Source organism: Lycium barbarum, chromosome 3 (genome assembly GCF_019175385.1).
Source record: "Lycium barbarum isolate Lr01 chromosome 3, ASM1917538v2, whole genome shotgun sequence".
In the NCBI taxonomy this organism is placed as follows: domain Eukaryota; kingdom Viridiplantae; phylum Streptophyta; class Magnoliopsida; order Solanales; family Solanaceae; genus Lycium; species Lycium barbarum.
Genome location: NC_083339.1, coordinates 124,014,036 through 124,030,913, shown reverse-complemented (window position 1 = coordinate 124,030,913; position 16,878 = coordinate 124,014,036). Strand labels below are relative to the sequence as shown.

The following is a 16,878-nucleotide window of genomic DNA, read 5'->3' as shown; positions in this document are numbered from 1 at the left end:
TAATTTAACTAGCACAACAAGACACAGTGAAAAGACTAGTTAATGTCCTGAAATTTGTGTTTGCGTAATTAATTAGTAGCCGTTAGGCCATAGTTATCAAAAATAAATTCACTTTTTTTTGGAATTTTTGAAGTTGCATTTGGAGTTGGAGTTGTGTTTGGCCATAGTTTTTGAAATTGTAGTTGTAAAAAAGTGAAAAAAGTGCAAAAATTTTTTAAAAACAAGTTTTTTGAGTTTTTGGTATTCCGAAGTTGTATTCCGGAATACAACTTCAAGTTGTATTCGGAATATTTATGGCCAAACGCCCAAAAGTGAAAAAAAATTCCAAAAAAAAGTGAATAATTTTTATGGCCAAACGGCACCTTAAAGTCACTCACAAGAAGAAGATAATGATAAAAATAAGAATGTTAAATTTTAACTTTAAGTTACATTTAAGCAACAATAAACATCCATTAAAGTAACTTTCTCGTTACTTCACTAGCACAGTGCACAAAAATACCATTATGCCAAGTAGGGGTATATAAAAGAAATCGTAAATCAGAACCAAATTGATTAATGTACGTTCTATCTGTTTTAGGCAATTAAAAACATTGTTCGATAACAGACAAGTCCTTTAGAATAATCCATTATATGTTATTCCTCCCTCCTATAATAATTGTCATGTTCTGTTTTTTGAAAGTTTTGAAATTAGATTAAATTAATTATATATTTGCAAGTTAAGATCTAGAAATTTAAAAACTATACAAAAAATACTAAAAGTCACAATCATTCTCATATCAACAAGGTGAAAACAAAGACATCTTAAAATGTTGGTTTGACTATCGCGAATTGAAACGTGACAAAATATTTTGAAAGAGAGGGAGTATGGTTTAACTATTTAGGCATTTTGTCCATTGTTTTCTGCTGCCAAATGGTATTCTCTCTATCCATTTTATGTGACACATTCTTCATTTTAATTTGTGTTACAAAATAGAATTACACCTCACCTTGTGGAAATATATTGGATAGAGATAAGGTCTGCGTACACTCTACCCTCTCCAGACCCATCTTGTGGAATATTATGGGTATGTTGTTGTTGTTGTTACAAAATAGGATTACACCCCAAAATAACAGATTTGACCAGTTGTATCCTTGCAGCATAGGATAGTTTCTGGGTCATCCATGATGAGATTTTGGCCACCACTTTCTCAATCAATGGCTGCCATTAATTTATTATCACACAAATATTTATAATTTATTTAGATCAAAAATTTCTTAAATTCTTTTTTCTTTTTCTTTTTAATAAAAAAAAACTTCATATTTAGTCAAATACGATTCACATGAACGAGGAGGGAGGAGTAATAATTCATACAAATTACAAGGCATAGGATAGTGGCAACCGCAAGAGTACGAGAATATGTCTACGCAACACCGATTCCGTCCTCATAAAATGTACAATAGATGCATTGGGCCTATTCTTGATAGATTTAGCCAGTTAGGTGTCCACTGCAACGCTAATACAGATTTGGCTTTCAAGTGCACAAAATTGAAATACCAAAATATTCTTTGTTGAAGCATGAATGTAGTACTACAATTTTTTCGTAAATCGGCAAAAATTCACTATTAAGGACTAATCTTACTTGAAATGACCAAATAATTATTTGACCTTGTAATGCGGTCTAGCAGCCTGATTTTGAAATGACCAATTTGTGGTTCATTCTTAGTATAACCTCAGGTTTACTCATGTATTATTTCTAAAGTGAAAAAATAATAGTAGTAATAGAAAAAAAAAATTGTGTCTCACACAACTTACACTATTTGTAGTTATGTGAGACTTTTTTTTCGTCTTTCAACTTAGTGGATTCAAAAGTGTAAGAATTGAATCTACTAAATTGTGAGACAAAAATAAATCTCACATATGTTCTAAAATCATTCTAAAAGAATTAGTACAATATATCAAAATATGAAGCAAAAACAATAAAGAGATAAAGAGAGACAAGAGATGAGAGTTCTCTTATTCATCCAAGTATGTTCAAGTGTCTACAACATCATTCTTAATGCCTCTATTTATAGGGTTGTATTGAGTAACATGAAAATGTGTCATAAACATGACATTTACTCTTGAGAAGGTGGGGAAGTCAATGGGGTAGAAGGAGATGAATGAGGAGGTAATGAATGTGTGGTGTTACTACACTTAATGGTGGAATTACGCCTAGGAGTTATGGACATACACAATTAACAAATAGTAATATTTACAACAACTAATGTCAGTTGTGTGAGACCGGTAATAAAGTTTTTCCTAGTAAAATATTTAATCTAATAAATACATTTACTGTTGTATTACGTAGAGTGACCTTTCACATGCTGAAGGTTTCATAAGTGTCTTTCGATGGAGAGATGACCGTTGACCAACTTATTATTGGTGTATCTCCAAGAATCATTTTTAGTGCAGTTCCCAAAAAATTAGAAATACTCTTTCTGTGTCAAATTGTATATCATAATTCTCTTTTACATGTCCCATTAAAATATTAATTAAGAGGATTTTTTAATTATTTTATCTTTCATTGATATTTGGACAATCACAACATCACTTCATAGTTGATATGTTTGTAATCTTCAAAAAGAATTATTACTAAGGGTAAAATGAAAAAAAAAATAGTTTTATCTTGAACCTGTAAAACAAGAAATAATCCGAGATAACTATTTTTAAAAAACACGACTGCTAATTTGAGACGGTGGGAGTACTTATATAAATATTATTGCATGAACAAAATTTAATAACAGGAACACAGTAACCTAATAGCTAAGGTTCATAAATCAGAATCTCATCAATGCTTGTCAACTTTTAGTATGGGATTGTGAAGTATTTTTTTTTTTTTTTGGCTGAGAAATGGTAATGCATTGAAATTAAAAAGCAGAGTATTTAAAGGTTATTACAGACGGGGAATGCCAAGTTAAGTGTTAAGTCATTCTTTTTTTTACTGCTATTAATATCCATAAGAATCACTCTTACTGAAATGTAAGTGAAATGAAAAAAAAAAGGCCTGCAGATTGTCCCAACTGCAAAAACAATTACCTTTACATATAATGAAGTTTAAACTTAGAGAACAACAGTGAAACTGAAACAGCTAATTTATCAATATCACTCTTGAGTAAATAAAAATGTCATTTTGGTACTGATTAATTAATACTAAGGCAATTCCAGTATTGAAGTTTATGGGTTCTGCGTGAATTTCTCAACAAATATATATATATATATATATATATATATATATATATAGGGTTTGAACCATAGGACGGGGTTCTACCGAACTCCTTCCCATGCTAGCTCCTCCCTGGATTAACTGATGCTTTATCCTCAAGTTATTGTATCGACGTGTAACGTTTCTATCAAACTAGTCCCAGCAAGTTTCTGCCTAGTGATTTCATCCAATTGTTGAGCCATCTCTAGTGTCATATAGTTTTTCCAATCTCCAACTTGACCTTTCCTCCAGAAATGCCTGTTCTCAACAGAAAAATGTGGACTGAAATGTTGCAATCCACTCTGATTCACTTCCAAGCTGCTTAAATTCTGAAAACTACAAAGCCTTATAATCTCCTGTGCAACCCCTTCTCTCTCTTCTTCCAAGGAAAAAGGCTTCCCCAAGAACTTGGCCAATTTCATAACACAGACAACTGGATCTTTCTTCATGTCCTCATATGTCAAGAAAATGACATTTTCTGGATTTTCCAAACTTGCCTTCCAATAACCCAATACATGATCCCAGAAGGGTCCAAAATGTGATACCCCTTTGCAGAACAGATCAAATGCATCTTTGATTGGAAAAGAAGGTAGTTCTTTGAGTCTCAATTTTGTCATATAATGCCAATTTGAAACAAAAACATCTTTGGTTTCGCGAAAGACATAAACAATCTTGCAACCAGAAGACATCACAGATGCTGGTAACAAAGAGCAAGGAATGTGGGTCGCGAAAAGGGGACGTGGCAAACATGAAAACTGATAATCTTGGTAGGATCTTTCATCTTGTATGATGTACTCCAGGAAAGGGGTACAATCATGGGGGCCCTTGGTAAGCAAAGGGTGAGAAGAAGAATCGAATCGAGTACGATTCATGATAGAGAAAATAAGGGCCTTGAACCATGTTGTTCCTGATTTTGGAGTGTAGCTAGAAGAATATCAGTGGATTAGGCATTGAAGTATTGCTGCACTAACGTAACTCCTCTAACAAATGTTGGGGTTAACCAAACTGACTGGTACTGGTATACATATTCAGTGGTCCAACCTTTTTCTCTATGAAGGTTTTTCAGCATATCACTTTCATTTTGATCTGTTTTCTTGTATTCATCATCAATTTGATGAGGTGAACGGTGGGAAAGGGACATGGAAGCTGAAGTCTGATGAATTATAGGCTAATTCAATCTTTCAAATAGCTAGAATGACCACAAGGATGGAATGACAAAGTAAACTTTCTAGGAAGATTAAATAACTTTTTTTTTTTTTTTTTTTTTTTTGAAACTGGCAACTTTAACTTTTATTTAAGTTTAACAAGCAAAACATAGTTGTTATTACTTGTGATCTGAGGAAACTTTACTTAATTCAAGATGACTTGAGCACGTGGCCAGATGCACTTTACCACAATAGCACTCAAAATATTTGAACTTTGATTTACCAAAGATTGTAGACATTTTACACAAATTTGTTAGCAGTATCCTCTTTTTTCTACTCTTTTATATTTCAATGGAGATAGTTTCCTATCCAGCCTTTAAAGATCTTTTTCCTTTTTTGAATTGCACTCATCTTTTGATGAGAGGAAATTGATTAGTCCTAATTAACCTTTTCCTCATGCCAGTCTTGCGCAAAGTGAGCATTTACTGACCGGACAAACTTGCTATTGAGATCTCCAAAGAATCGTTTCTGGTTCATTTTCCCCAGAAGGGATGAAGATTTGATTTTTGCCTTATAATTTGCACGCTTAATACTTAGATGTGCATAAATAACAAGTTCATTAGCAAAGGTAATGAACCACAACAGCGGCACAATAGCCCAAAAAACTAAGGTTCATTGCATCAAATCTCATCAATGCATGACAACTTCTAAAATGTGGAGAAACAACTTCTAAAATCTCAGTGTTTTTACTGCTATTAATGTGTGACGCCATTCTTTCCGGACTGGAAGTTCAACGGGATAAAATCACTTGAGAATCGCACCAACTGCAGGAGAATTGTATTTGCATATGAAAAAAGTTCAGATTTTCAGGAACAATGGTGAAACAAGTATGTATCTGTATGACCTGGAGCAAATCGTCATGTCATTTTGATACTATTTGATTAACCATTCATCCCTCAATACCATACATAGACAGTAGGTCACTAACTTATATATGCACTGGAGCTACAGGGTATGTTATCGACAAGCAAACTTCCTATCAAACTAGTTCACAAAGTTTCCGACTAGCGATTTCATCCAGCTGTTCGGCCATCTCTACCGGGAAATGGTTTCTCCAATCTCCAACTTGACCTTTCCACAAGAAATGCCGGTTCTCAACAAGAAGTTTTGGACTGAAATGTTGCGCCCCGGTCTGCTCAAATTCTCAAAGCTACAAAGCCTTACAATCTCCTGCACAATCCCTTCTCTCTCTTCTTCTAAGCAAAATGGCTTATCCAAAAACTTGGCCAATTTGGTAAGGCAGACAATAGGATCTTTCTTCATGTCCTCGTAAGTCAAGAAAAGTACTTTGTCTCGATTTTCCAAGCTTGCCTTCCAATAACCCAAGATGTGATCCCAAAAGGGTCCAAAATGTGATACGCCTTTGCAAAACAGATCAAATGCATCTTCGATTGGAAAAGAAGGTAGTTCTTTGGGTCTTATTTTTTAAAAATAATACCAATTTGAAACGAAAACATCCTTGGTCTCGCGAAATACATACACAAAAGGAATGTGGACTGCGAAAAAGCAATGTAGCGAACACGAAATCATGGTAGGGAGTTTCATCTTGTATGATGAATTCCAAGAAGGGAATGCAATCATGAGGGCTCTAGGTAAGTAAAGGGTGGAAGGAAAAATCAAGCAGGTCACGATTCATGAGGGAAAAGATAAGGGCCTTGAACCATGTTGTTCCTGATTTTGGGAAACTAGCTAGAAGAATATCTGTGGGTTTAGCTTTGAAGTATTGTTGCGCCCTAAGTTACACGGACTCGGGTGCGGGTATCCGATACGGGTACGGATTCGAGTATCGGATTCGGCAAAATCTAAATTTTAAGATTCGGGGGTGGTTATCCAGTTATGGATACGGGTGCGGATATAAAAGGCATATGAAAAAAATATGTTCCAAGAATAATCCGTTGTACAAAGGGGTCAATTTTATTATGTTCAACCACCAAATATGTCCGTGCTTTTGTGCGATTAAAAATATAAATTAATTAGCAAAAAATTGACATGCTAATAATTAATTTTAAAATTATCCCTATATTGTATAAGAAAGAAACATTTATAAATAGCATAATTAGGTGTCTTTCAATTTTGTGTCACAAGTAGCATATAATGGAAAATAAAGGGGATAAAAATAGCACATATGAAGAATAAAGGGGTCATTTTTGTACGTTAATACAATTAAGACTTTTAAGAGTCCTAATTCAGCTTGTACATGACTACATGTCTCCTCCAGCGGTAAGCAGTCATCTTCTTCATATTCCCCAAATTTCCTTTTCAAGCTTTTACAGAGCAAACTTTTCAAGCCTCTAGGTCGTCTCTTTCACAGTCTTTCATTCTTTCCTAAAGATAGAAAGAGAAAGCCATTCAAGGCCGAAAACAAACCCTACATCTATATCACTGCTTCTCTCTGCCATCCGAACTCAACACAACCTTGTATTCTTGGTTTATCTAAACCATGAAGCAACAAACATGAGATAAAAGTACTATAATATTGAAGGTATGTCATTTTCCTTATCTTAAATCTGTTTTATTTTTAATTTTGAGAAATCAAAATCTCAAAATTTTCCCCCAAATTTGTTGACGGACTCCGGTCAAAGTATCTGTATGTGATTGACCGTATCCGGAACGTTTGCCGTTCCCGTACCCGCACCCGTCCGTATCCGGGACGGGGACAACACCCAAAATGGCGAGTCCGTGTAACTTAGGTTGCGCCCTCTTAAGAGTCCGGAGCCTAAAGGGCACATTTATGTGCCAAAAGGGGTTGACTTTTCCATGATAAACCAAAAGGGGTTTATCGTGGATTGCCCCACGTTATGCAAACAAAATTAACGCCCCCCATCTATTTGTTAATCCGTCCATCTATGTCATTAATATTTAAAAAAAAAAAATTATAACGTCCACGTTTTGCAAAAGTTATTTTTGCACAACGTGGACCGGTACACGTTATGCAAAAATAAGTCTTACTTGCACATGCACTACTCTGATGATAGTTTATAGTTTTAGACAATATAAAGTTTGAAATAAGATATGGTGATCAAAAGTTTGGCTATTATAAAGAGAAATATAGTTTATAGTTTTAGACAATATAAAGTTTGAAATAACATATGGTGATCAAAAGTTTGGCTATTATAAAGAGAGATATTTCCAAACAAGGAGAGATACAAGCCGCCATTATTGTTTGTGTTTGAAAAGTTATCACTGTAGTTATATTCTCCTAGATATATATTCCATGTCATCCATCTTATATATAAACCAAAGCTGATTTGGTATATCACTTCAAAGTTGTGATGCTAATATATAACATTGTCATTAAAGTTGGAGGCCAAATGCTTGCATTCATCAATATCACTGAGAAATAACTTTTGCATAACGTGTATTGGTCCACGTTTTGCAAAAGTTATTTTTGTAAAACGTGGACCAGCTCACGTCATGCGTTATAATTTTTTTTTAAAAATATTAATAACATAGACGGACAGATTAACAAACCGACGGGGAAGCGTTAATTTTGTTTGCATAACGTGGGGCACTCCACGATAAATCCCTTTTGGTTTATCGTGGAGAAGCCAACCCCTTTTGGTATTTTTGGCACATTTAGCACCGGACTCCCCTCTTAATTCCATTAATAGCTACTGGAGTAAGCCAAAAGGACTGGTATTGGTAAATATGTTCCATGATCCACCTTTTTCTTTGGGAAGGCTTGTGAGCATATCATTGTCATTTTGATCAGCTTTCTTGAATTGATCATTGCGTTCACGCTGACAACAATGAGAACACATATCCATGGAGGAGGTTGATACTTGATAAACTCTAGACCAAGTTCGTGTTCACCAGCTCGAGTTAGTGTTGAACCCACTCATCAACAAAAGCTTGTCCCCCTTTGTTGTAAGCAAACTGAAGGGATGATCAGAAAGGGTTAATCTTTTGTTGTTCTGACTTTAGCAATCAAAACTTAGCTGTCATTTGTGATTTGAAGCAACATTTTCATAATAGAGCTGATTTAAGAATGCACTTCACCATAATAATACTTCCAATATTACTTTAACATAACTAACTATTACACAATGTAACACTGTACTAGCCAATTTCCTTGCAGCATCTTTTTCCCTAATGGCTAGCACAGCATTACGTTAATCATTCGGACAACTCAATCGAGTCAAGAAATTCCTCTTTTTATGTTCTACAAACCTACCGTACTAGCAGTCCAGCAGACAGAAGGACTGTCCAGTTAAAATATTAGGAGTTTTTAGCTAAAATTGTCCCTTATTTATGGGAGTAGGTTTATTTTGGTCCTTCAAATAAAATTTTAAGTATCTTTAGTCCCTTAAATTTGCTAAAATGAGCACCTTTATCCAACTAACAAAATGGACTTAAAAACTAAAGGTGGCTACCAAAAAACATTACTAGAAAGTAAATTTACCATTTTCCAGAAGAAAAAAAAAACATTACTAGAAACACGACAACTGACAGAAAAACCGACGGACTCGATCAGTTTGATCCCAATAAATTTTTGTTAATCAAATCGATCGAGCGCGGTCAATTTTTTGCTCCAAAAATTGGGAAACAAAAAATGGACCGAGCTCGGTCGTTTAAATATTATGCGAAAATTAGTATAACTGACTGGGCCCAGTCAGTTTTATTTAAAAATAAAAAACATTATTTACCGAGCTCAATCGGTTTTTTTGTTCAAAACTCTGATCAAACTTTTTAAATAAACCGATTGAAGAACAGACCGAGCTCAGTTGATTTTTTAGTTTCCCCCTTTTTGGAGCAAAAAAGAAAACGACAAAGCTCAGTCGATTTGATCTAAAAAGAATTTTAAAAAATTGGAATCAAACTAACCTAGTCGGTCGATTTTTCGGTCCATTAATCGGCCAATTTTTTTCTGTCCATTTTTGCCGTGTTTTTTATAGTCACTTTTATTTTTTTAAGTTCATTCTGTAAGTTGGACTAAAGTTGTTTCACTTTTGCAGACTTAATGAACTAAAGATGCTCATGGTTATATTTGAATGATCAAAATAGACCTACTCTCACAGATAAGAGACACTTTTAACTAAAAACTCAAAATAGTTGCAACTATAAGAAAACTAGCTTGAAAATACAATTTCAGGATCCACAACAAAAAGGTCCTTATGAAATGTAACAACTGTTTGACATCCAAACATCACTCATACTCTACTTCTAACTAAAAACAGTAGGGAAAAGGATTTAGGGCTTTTGTCTCATCAGAGCAGCAGATGAGGAATCTGGAGAGATACAAGGGAACTTACTGCTTATACTTTTTGCGGCGAGATCGTGATTATTCAACAATGTAAAATGTTTTCCCAGAATTAAATAAATCTTCTCAATAAGAGGAGCAAGAACAACAAAATTTAAATAACAACATCAACAAATTTAAAAAAGAGTTATGATGAGATAATGATTCTCTAATCATTGATTTCTCTTGTGAAGACGCTTGGATAATTTATAGGAGTATTTTCGCGGTGAAGCATAAACAAAAAAATGAATGAGAAAGTGATTAGTGTCAAGCTCCTTGTCACCTCCTTGGCATGCTTGACACTTACCATCTATGTGGTCATGCGCTTAGCCGCTATTCCTTTTAGACTAAAGAGAGCATGATAATGGTTATGCAAAAGTGACGCTTATCCAGTTCTTCAACAAAACTTGTCCAATTCTTAGTCTTTTGAAATAATTTATCAACATCTGTTACTTTATCTTACACAAATCCTATACTATTTCCTTTTTGGTCTTTCTAATGGCGTTCAGTGGGAAACTAAATCAAAGAATCTACGAGTTCTTACAGAAAATTAAAAAAGGATTCAAGAAAAATTCAAGTATTTTCTGGTGTTTGGGCTTAAATTGTAGAATTCTTTTCAAAATTTAATCCGAATATTAGATGAAAATAACTTCTTACATGAGTGCCCGATTCCTTACTCTTTCATTTTTGTGACAAATATCCCATACTCTTTATATCACTTCACTTCACATTTCTACTTATACTACTGTCAATATGATCAAAATTTCATTTCATATTTTATCCATTGGGTCTGTTGTTGTTGTATATTTTATCCTATACCAATAGGATTAACTGTATGAGGAACTTCATACTCAGCACTGAAAAATGTCAAAATTGAATATTTCAAGATATAACATTTCCAAACAAACTAACTTTCACATAAGTGTTTACCTTCATATCAGACGAATTAGTAAGGTTTTTGGAAACAGAAAAATCTAAAACTAAAGTTCAGATTTTGAAAAAGATTTAATAAATGGTAAATCTTAAGTTCAGAACTAACCTACTGCCTTATAATTGTATTCCATCAACTTGTAGAGTTGTAGTCCCTACATGGCGGAGCCTTTTGTTGGAAAATTATATCATGTAAATCGATAAATTATTTTTATATATATTATGTAAAATTCTTTTTGACATTTTTTTTTTTTGGGTTACAACTATGAAAGATTACCATTAACAAACAACCATATAACACCTAGAGAGCACCTAATTCCGCAATCACCATCTAGAAAGGGTGTTATGAAAGCCTCCGACAAAACAGGAAATCTAGTTGCATCTCAATCTATGCGAAAAACCTCTACATCTGTGAGGTTTCTTTGAACAACTAAATCTAATCTATCTCTTTTAATGTGTGCAATTACTTCATTTTTTGCGTATTTATTTTTTATATTTTAACTTTTTTAGTAAAAGTATTGGTTCTGCCTATTGGAAAATAGCATGCTATAAATGCAGAAGCAATTCGAAAAACAGCTAACATCTCATCTAGACAATTAGCAATATCAAGATACAGAATATAAACTGAAATACCTGTCTTCCAGTTCCACTGTCTTGTGTTGTGTTACTCTCTTTTGTTGTGTTATCTGAATAATTCCTGGACTATATAATACTCGTGTGGGCAAGTATTTCTTTCCCGCCTTAGCTTTTCCTTTCTTGAATTGCACCCATCATATGATGAGAGGAAATTAATTATTCCTAATTAACCTTTCCCCATCCAAGTCGTGTGCAAAGTGATCATTTCTTGACCTGACAAACTTACTATTGAGAACTCCAAGAACCTTTTCTGGTTCATTTTCCACAGAAGGGATGAAGTTTTGATTATTGCCTTACATTTGTACGATTAATACTTAGACAATGCATAAGAACTTTCGATTTTTTTTTACTGCTGTTAATATGTGTGATGTAATTCTTTTTGAAATGAAAGCTCAATGGGATAAAATCACTTGACAATTGCACCAACTGCAGAACAATTATATTTGCATATGTTTGACTAACAATTCTGCCTCGGGACTATACATAGACAGTAAATCACCAACTTATACCTTGGTGCTATAGGGTTTTGTATAGAGAAACAAACTTCCTATCAAACTAGTCCACAAAGCTTCTGCCTAGTGATTTCATCCAGCTGTTCGCCCCTCTCTACTGTCAGATGGTTTCTCCAATCTCCAACTTGACCTTTCCTCAAGAAATGCCGGTTCTCAACAGAAAATTGTGGACTGAAATGTTGCACTCCAGTCTGATTTATTTCCAAGCTGCTCAAATTCTCAAAGCTACAAAGCTTTACAATCTCCTGCACAACCTCTTCTCTCTCTTCTTCTAAGCAAAATGTCTTATCCAAGAACTTGGCCAATTTGGTAAGACAGACAATGGGATCTTTCTTCATGTTCTCGTAAGTCAAGAACAGTACCTTGTCTGGATTTTCCAAGCTTGCCTTCCAATAATCCGACGCATGATCCCAGAAGGGTCCATAATGTGATACCCCTTTGCAAAACAGATCAAACGCATCTTCGATTGGAAAAGAAGGTAGATCTTTGACACTTAATTTTTTCATATAATGCCAATTTGAAACGAGAACATCCTTGGTCTCGCGAAAAACATACACAATTTTGCTCCCGGAAGACATCACAGATGCTGGTAACAAAGAGTAAGGAATGTGGGTTGCAAGAAGGCAACGTGGCGAACACGAAATTCGATAATCTTGGTAGGAAGTTTCATCTTGTATGATGGATTCCAAGAAGGGAATGCAATCGTGGGGGCCCTTGGTAAGTAAAGGGTGCGAGGAGAAATCGAATCGATCACGATTCATGAGGGAAAAGATAAGGGCCTTGAACCATGTTGTTCCTGATTTTGGGAAAGTAGCTAGAAGAATATCTATGGATTGAGCTTCGAAGCGTTGTTGCGCCTTCTGAACTCCTTTAATAGCTGCCGGAGTAAACCAAAAGGACTTGTATTGGTAAAGATATTCAGTGATCCAACCCTTTTCTTTGGATAGAGCTGTGAGCATATCACTGTCATTTTGATCATCTTTCTTGTATTCATCATCGTGTTCACACTGAGAATAATGGGAACTCGACATATCCATGGAGGAGGTCGGAATCTGATAAAATCTAAACCAAAATCCGTGTTCACCAGCTCGATCCGGAGCTGCACCCACTCATCAACAAAGGGTTGTCCGTCTTTGTTATGAGATAACTGAAGGAATGATCAGAATGGTTAATTAATCTTATGTTGTTCCAAGTGTCGCAATCAGTACTGCGCTATGATTTGCGATCTGAAGCAACATTTTCATAATCGAGATGATTTAAGAATGCAGTTCACCATAATATATAATACTTCCAATATTACTTTTAACTTAGCTAGGTACTAAACAATGTAGACTGTACTATTATTATCCAATTTCCTTGCATAATTTTTTCCCCTAATGACTGGCACAGCATTAAGTTAATCATTCAGACAACAAAATCTACTCGAGGAAATTCCTATTTTTATGTTCACAAACCTACCACACTAGCAGTCCATCAGATACAAGGAGTTTCCAGTTATAACATGGAAAACTTCCGTAAATGTACCCTTCGGCCAACTAGTTTACCAACATGGCCGAAGTATATACTACCTATACACTTCGGATGTATATGTTATGTATATTATATGTATATTTATACACTACTTATATAGTGTGTACATATTTTGTAAAGTAGATGGTCATATGGTATTTAGGTCTTAAAATATTTGCAACTATAAGAAAACTAGGTTGAAGATACAATTTCAGGATCCACAACTATAATGTCTCAGAAGACCGGAGTTTAATTCTACGAAATGTAACAATTATCGGACATTCAAACGTCACTGCTAATTAACGAAAGGGTTTAATTTAGGGATTTTGGATCATCAAATGAGGAATGTACTGCATATACTTTTTGCGGCGAGATCGTGAAATTCGCCTGAGAAATAGAGAGATTGTGGAAGAACAAATGGTTTTGTCACTTTCTCTTCAACAAATCGAAAATTATTTCAAACTATTTTCTGGTGGTTCAACTTAAATTCTGCAAAAATGGTTCTTCAGGAAGATAAATAAATAAATAAATAATCCAAGCATCAGACGAAAATTTACTTATAGTCCCTCTCTTTCAAATTATCGTTAAGAAATATTTTTAAAAATAATTTTACTTGTCCAGTATTTAAAAAATACATTTTCACTTTTAGTATATCAAGACAATCTCTTTTTTTCTGTTTTACTCGTAACATTAATTACTAATTCCAAATCATTTTTCAAGTCGACTAAAAAATATGTACTAATATGGGTATCATGGTAAATATGAGAGGAAATAAGATCTCTTGGTCTCTTACAATTTGAATAGCAGAAAATGTCTTTTTCAGATCTCTTCTGTGTAAAAAATAAAGATATCTTGTAAAAAAGGCCATAAAACTAAAAAAAATTGTAAAGGGTCAAAAATTCATTTCCCAATTGTATCAGCAACGAGTGGAGATATAAATGATAATGTAGAACCAGGATCAATCAATGCATACACATCACGAGAGAAAACCAGTAATATACCTGTGACGACATTAGGCGAAGCCTCCTGGTCCTGTCTGCTGGCTAAGGCATAAATGCGGTTCGAAGGACCGCTAGAACCTGAAGCACTGCCACGACCTCGACCGCGTCCCGCCGGTGCAGGCATACCTCGTCCCGCAGGGCGTGCAACTGATGGAGCAGATGATGAACCAGCGGCTGACCCCGTCGGCTGAGCCACACTACCAGAACCGCTCGCCAACGGACAATCTCGCATAAGATGGCCCTGACCACCGCATGAAAAACTGGCTCCAGTAAGTCGATAACACTCTCCCGGGTGCGATTTCCCGCAATGGGAACAACGGGGCCTGGGTGGTCTGGACTGGCTGGGACCTCTAGCTATCTGTGACCCTGATGCTCTGGAGCTCTGACCGGCCCCAGACTGTCCTGCACTGTCAAATCTCCTACCGGCTGGCTGTGTACCCCGGCCTGACGGAGGAGGATGTCTGCCTGACTGCTGCTGCTGAGGCTGTCCGCCTCGAGAATCTCCAGAATAACCTGCGAATCTGGCCCTCTTGGGCGGCCTCCTGTCCCGATCTCTGCTAGAATAATCAGCTCTATGTCGGTCCTCCATACCCAGGGCATAAGCCTGTAGTCGGGCAATATCCATGTCTGCCTGCAATGCCACCGCCATACAGCCATCAATCAAATAGCGGTCTAACCCCATCACGTATCTGTGCATCCGATCGGCCATATCTGCTACTATGGCAGGTGCATACCGGGCCAAAGAATCAAACTCCATATTATACTCACGGACGCTCCGACCCCTCTGCTGCAGATGCAAAAATCGGTCAACCCGCGCCCGCCGTAACTCTGGGGGAAAAAAGTGGTGAGTGAAAGCAGTCACGAACTCGTCCCAAGTAGCTGGGGTAGCACCCTCACCCCTGGATAGCTCCCAGGACTCATACCAGTGAGCAACAACATCCCGTAGTCTATGCGAAGCCAACTCAACAGACTCAGTCTCTGAAGCCCTGACCAAATCTAGTGAGCGCCGCATCCCCCGAATAAAGTCATGGGGGTCCTCGTCGGGCTTAGACCCGTAAAACTCTGGAGGGCCACATAATAGAAACTCTCGAACCCTCAGGCTGTCACGCCTATCGTCATCATCATCATCTCTCCGCCCGCGTCTGCGAGCCTGTCCCGCTACCAGAGTGGTCAATAACTGCACAGCCTCTCTCAGTGTCCTGTCCTCCGCCCCTGGCTGAGGAGCTGGAGGCGCGGGAGCTGAAGCCCCTGGAGCTAATGGTGAAGCTGCTCCAGACTCCTCTGACGATGAAGACGTAGCAGAGTCGGCTGGCCGGGACGTAATATCACGCATCATCTGAGCAAGGGTCCGAGTACCCTTCTGAGCCCGGCTGGTCTCTCCTACTACGCCCTTTTTCTTCTGGGCGGCCGTCGCCATTTTCGGAGGCATCACTGAAAGAAAAACAACAACAGATCAAAACAGAATCATCCTAATAGCACAATTCTATCACACGATCTAAGATCAGAAGAAAAGACAACATCCTAAATGTCCTGTAGCCTCCTGTTTATAGATGTGGTGCACAACACACCGATAAACAAGACTCTACTAGACACGATCTGTGGACACTCCGAGGACAAACCGCTCTGATACCACTTCTGTCACGACCCAACCATGTAGGCCGTGACTAGTGCCCGATCTGGGCACCCGAACCCATCTATCAAATATTATCTCAAATTCTATCAACTCATTCTAGTATATGGCGGAAGCCGACAAGACTTTATTTCAAATTTAGGTAATTTCCAGAAAATTTCGGCAGAGTTTCCTTTGTTTTACGGACTATCCAATATACCCTGTACGCAGAAAATACCAACAAAAGCCACACAGGGCTAACCAAGCAATATATAAACATATGCGGACCGGCCGCCTCGGCGTATAGGATCGCCCAAACAACATATGCGGACCGGCCGCCTCGGCGTATGGGATCGCCCAAACGACATGTACATACATCTATACAGAAAGACCCTAACCCACAAACATGTCCACAGACCTCTAAACAGACCGACAGAATCATATGACGGGACAGGGCCCCGCCGTACCCATGAACGAATATATACAAATGCACTAATAAATATATATACCAAAAGTATAAGCTCCAGAAAGAGAGGAGCACTCCGAATAGCAGAAAGGGTGTCCTAAACAGGTGGATCACCAGGCTGTGCGTCTGTACCTGCGGGCATGAAACGCAGCCCCAGGAGAAGGGGGTCAGTACGAAATATTTACTGAGTATGCAAAGCAGAAGGTACAGAAATAAATCTGAATAATAATCGAATCAGATATATAGAAAATAATACATATCAAAATGTTTATTTCCAAAGTATAAATTATGCATAGGGCACTGGAAAATGTGGTCGCCCGCCTGTCGATGGCGCCACAACACAACATAACACCAGAAAGTTTCAAATCTCCGAATCCCCGTCACACATCACAACACAGCATAACGCCAAACACAGCATAACGCCAACATAAGTGGAACCCGGCCCTCGAGCGAGGAGCACGGTGAACCATAAACACAGCATAACACCGGAATGTATCAAAAAGCGCACGACAACAGAACCGGCCCGGGAACCGGCGAACGATATCATAGT

The 16,878-nt window shown here is 37.0% G+C and overlaps 2 protein-coding genes across 2 annotated transcripts; both read right to left on the bottom strand.

Annotated features, from left to right (window-relative positions):
- Nucleotides 1-3,115: 3,115 nt before the first annotated feature.
- On the bottom strand, nucleotides 3,116-6,889 carry LOC132632223 (flavonol 3-sulfotransferase-like). The gene has a single exon (XM_060348071.1). The coding sequence runs from the start codon at nucleotides 4,091-4,093 to the stop codon at nucleotides 3,338-3,340; it is 756 nt and encodes a 251-aa protein (XP_060204054.1). The 5' UTR covers nucleotides 4,094-6,889; the 3' UTR covers nucleotides 3,116-3,337.
- A 4,612-nt stretch (nucleotides 6,890-11,501) lies between these two features.
- On the bottom strand, nucleotides 11,502-13,761 carry LOC132634106 (flavonol 3-sulfotransferase-like). The gene is made up of 2 exons (XM_060350408.1): nucleotides 13,604-13,761; nucleotides 11,502-12,890 (listed from the first exon to the last, which is right to left on the bottom strand). Exon 2 carries the CDS (start codon nucleotides 12,778-12,780, stop codon nucleotides 11,782-11,784), a length of 999 nt encoding a protein of 332 aa, XP_060206391.1. The 5' UTR covers nucleotides 12,781-12,890; nucleotides 13,604-13,761; the 3' UTR covers nucleotides 11,502-11,781.
- Nucleotides 13,762-16,878: the final 3,117 nt, after the last annotated feature.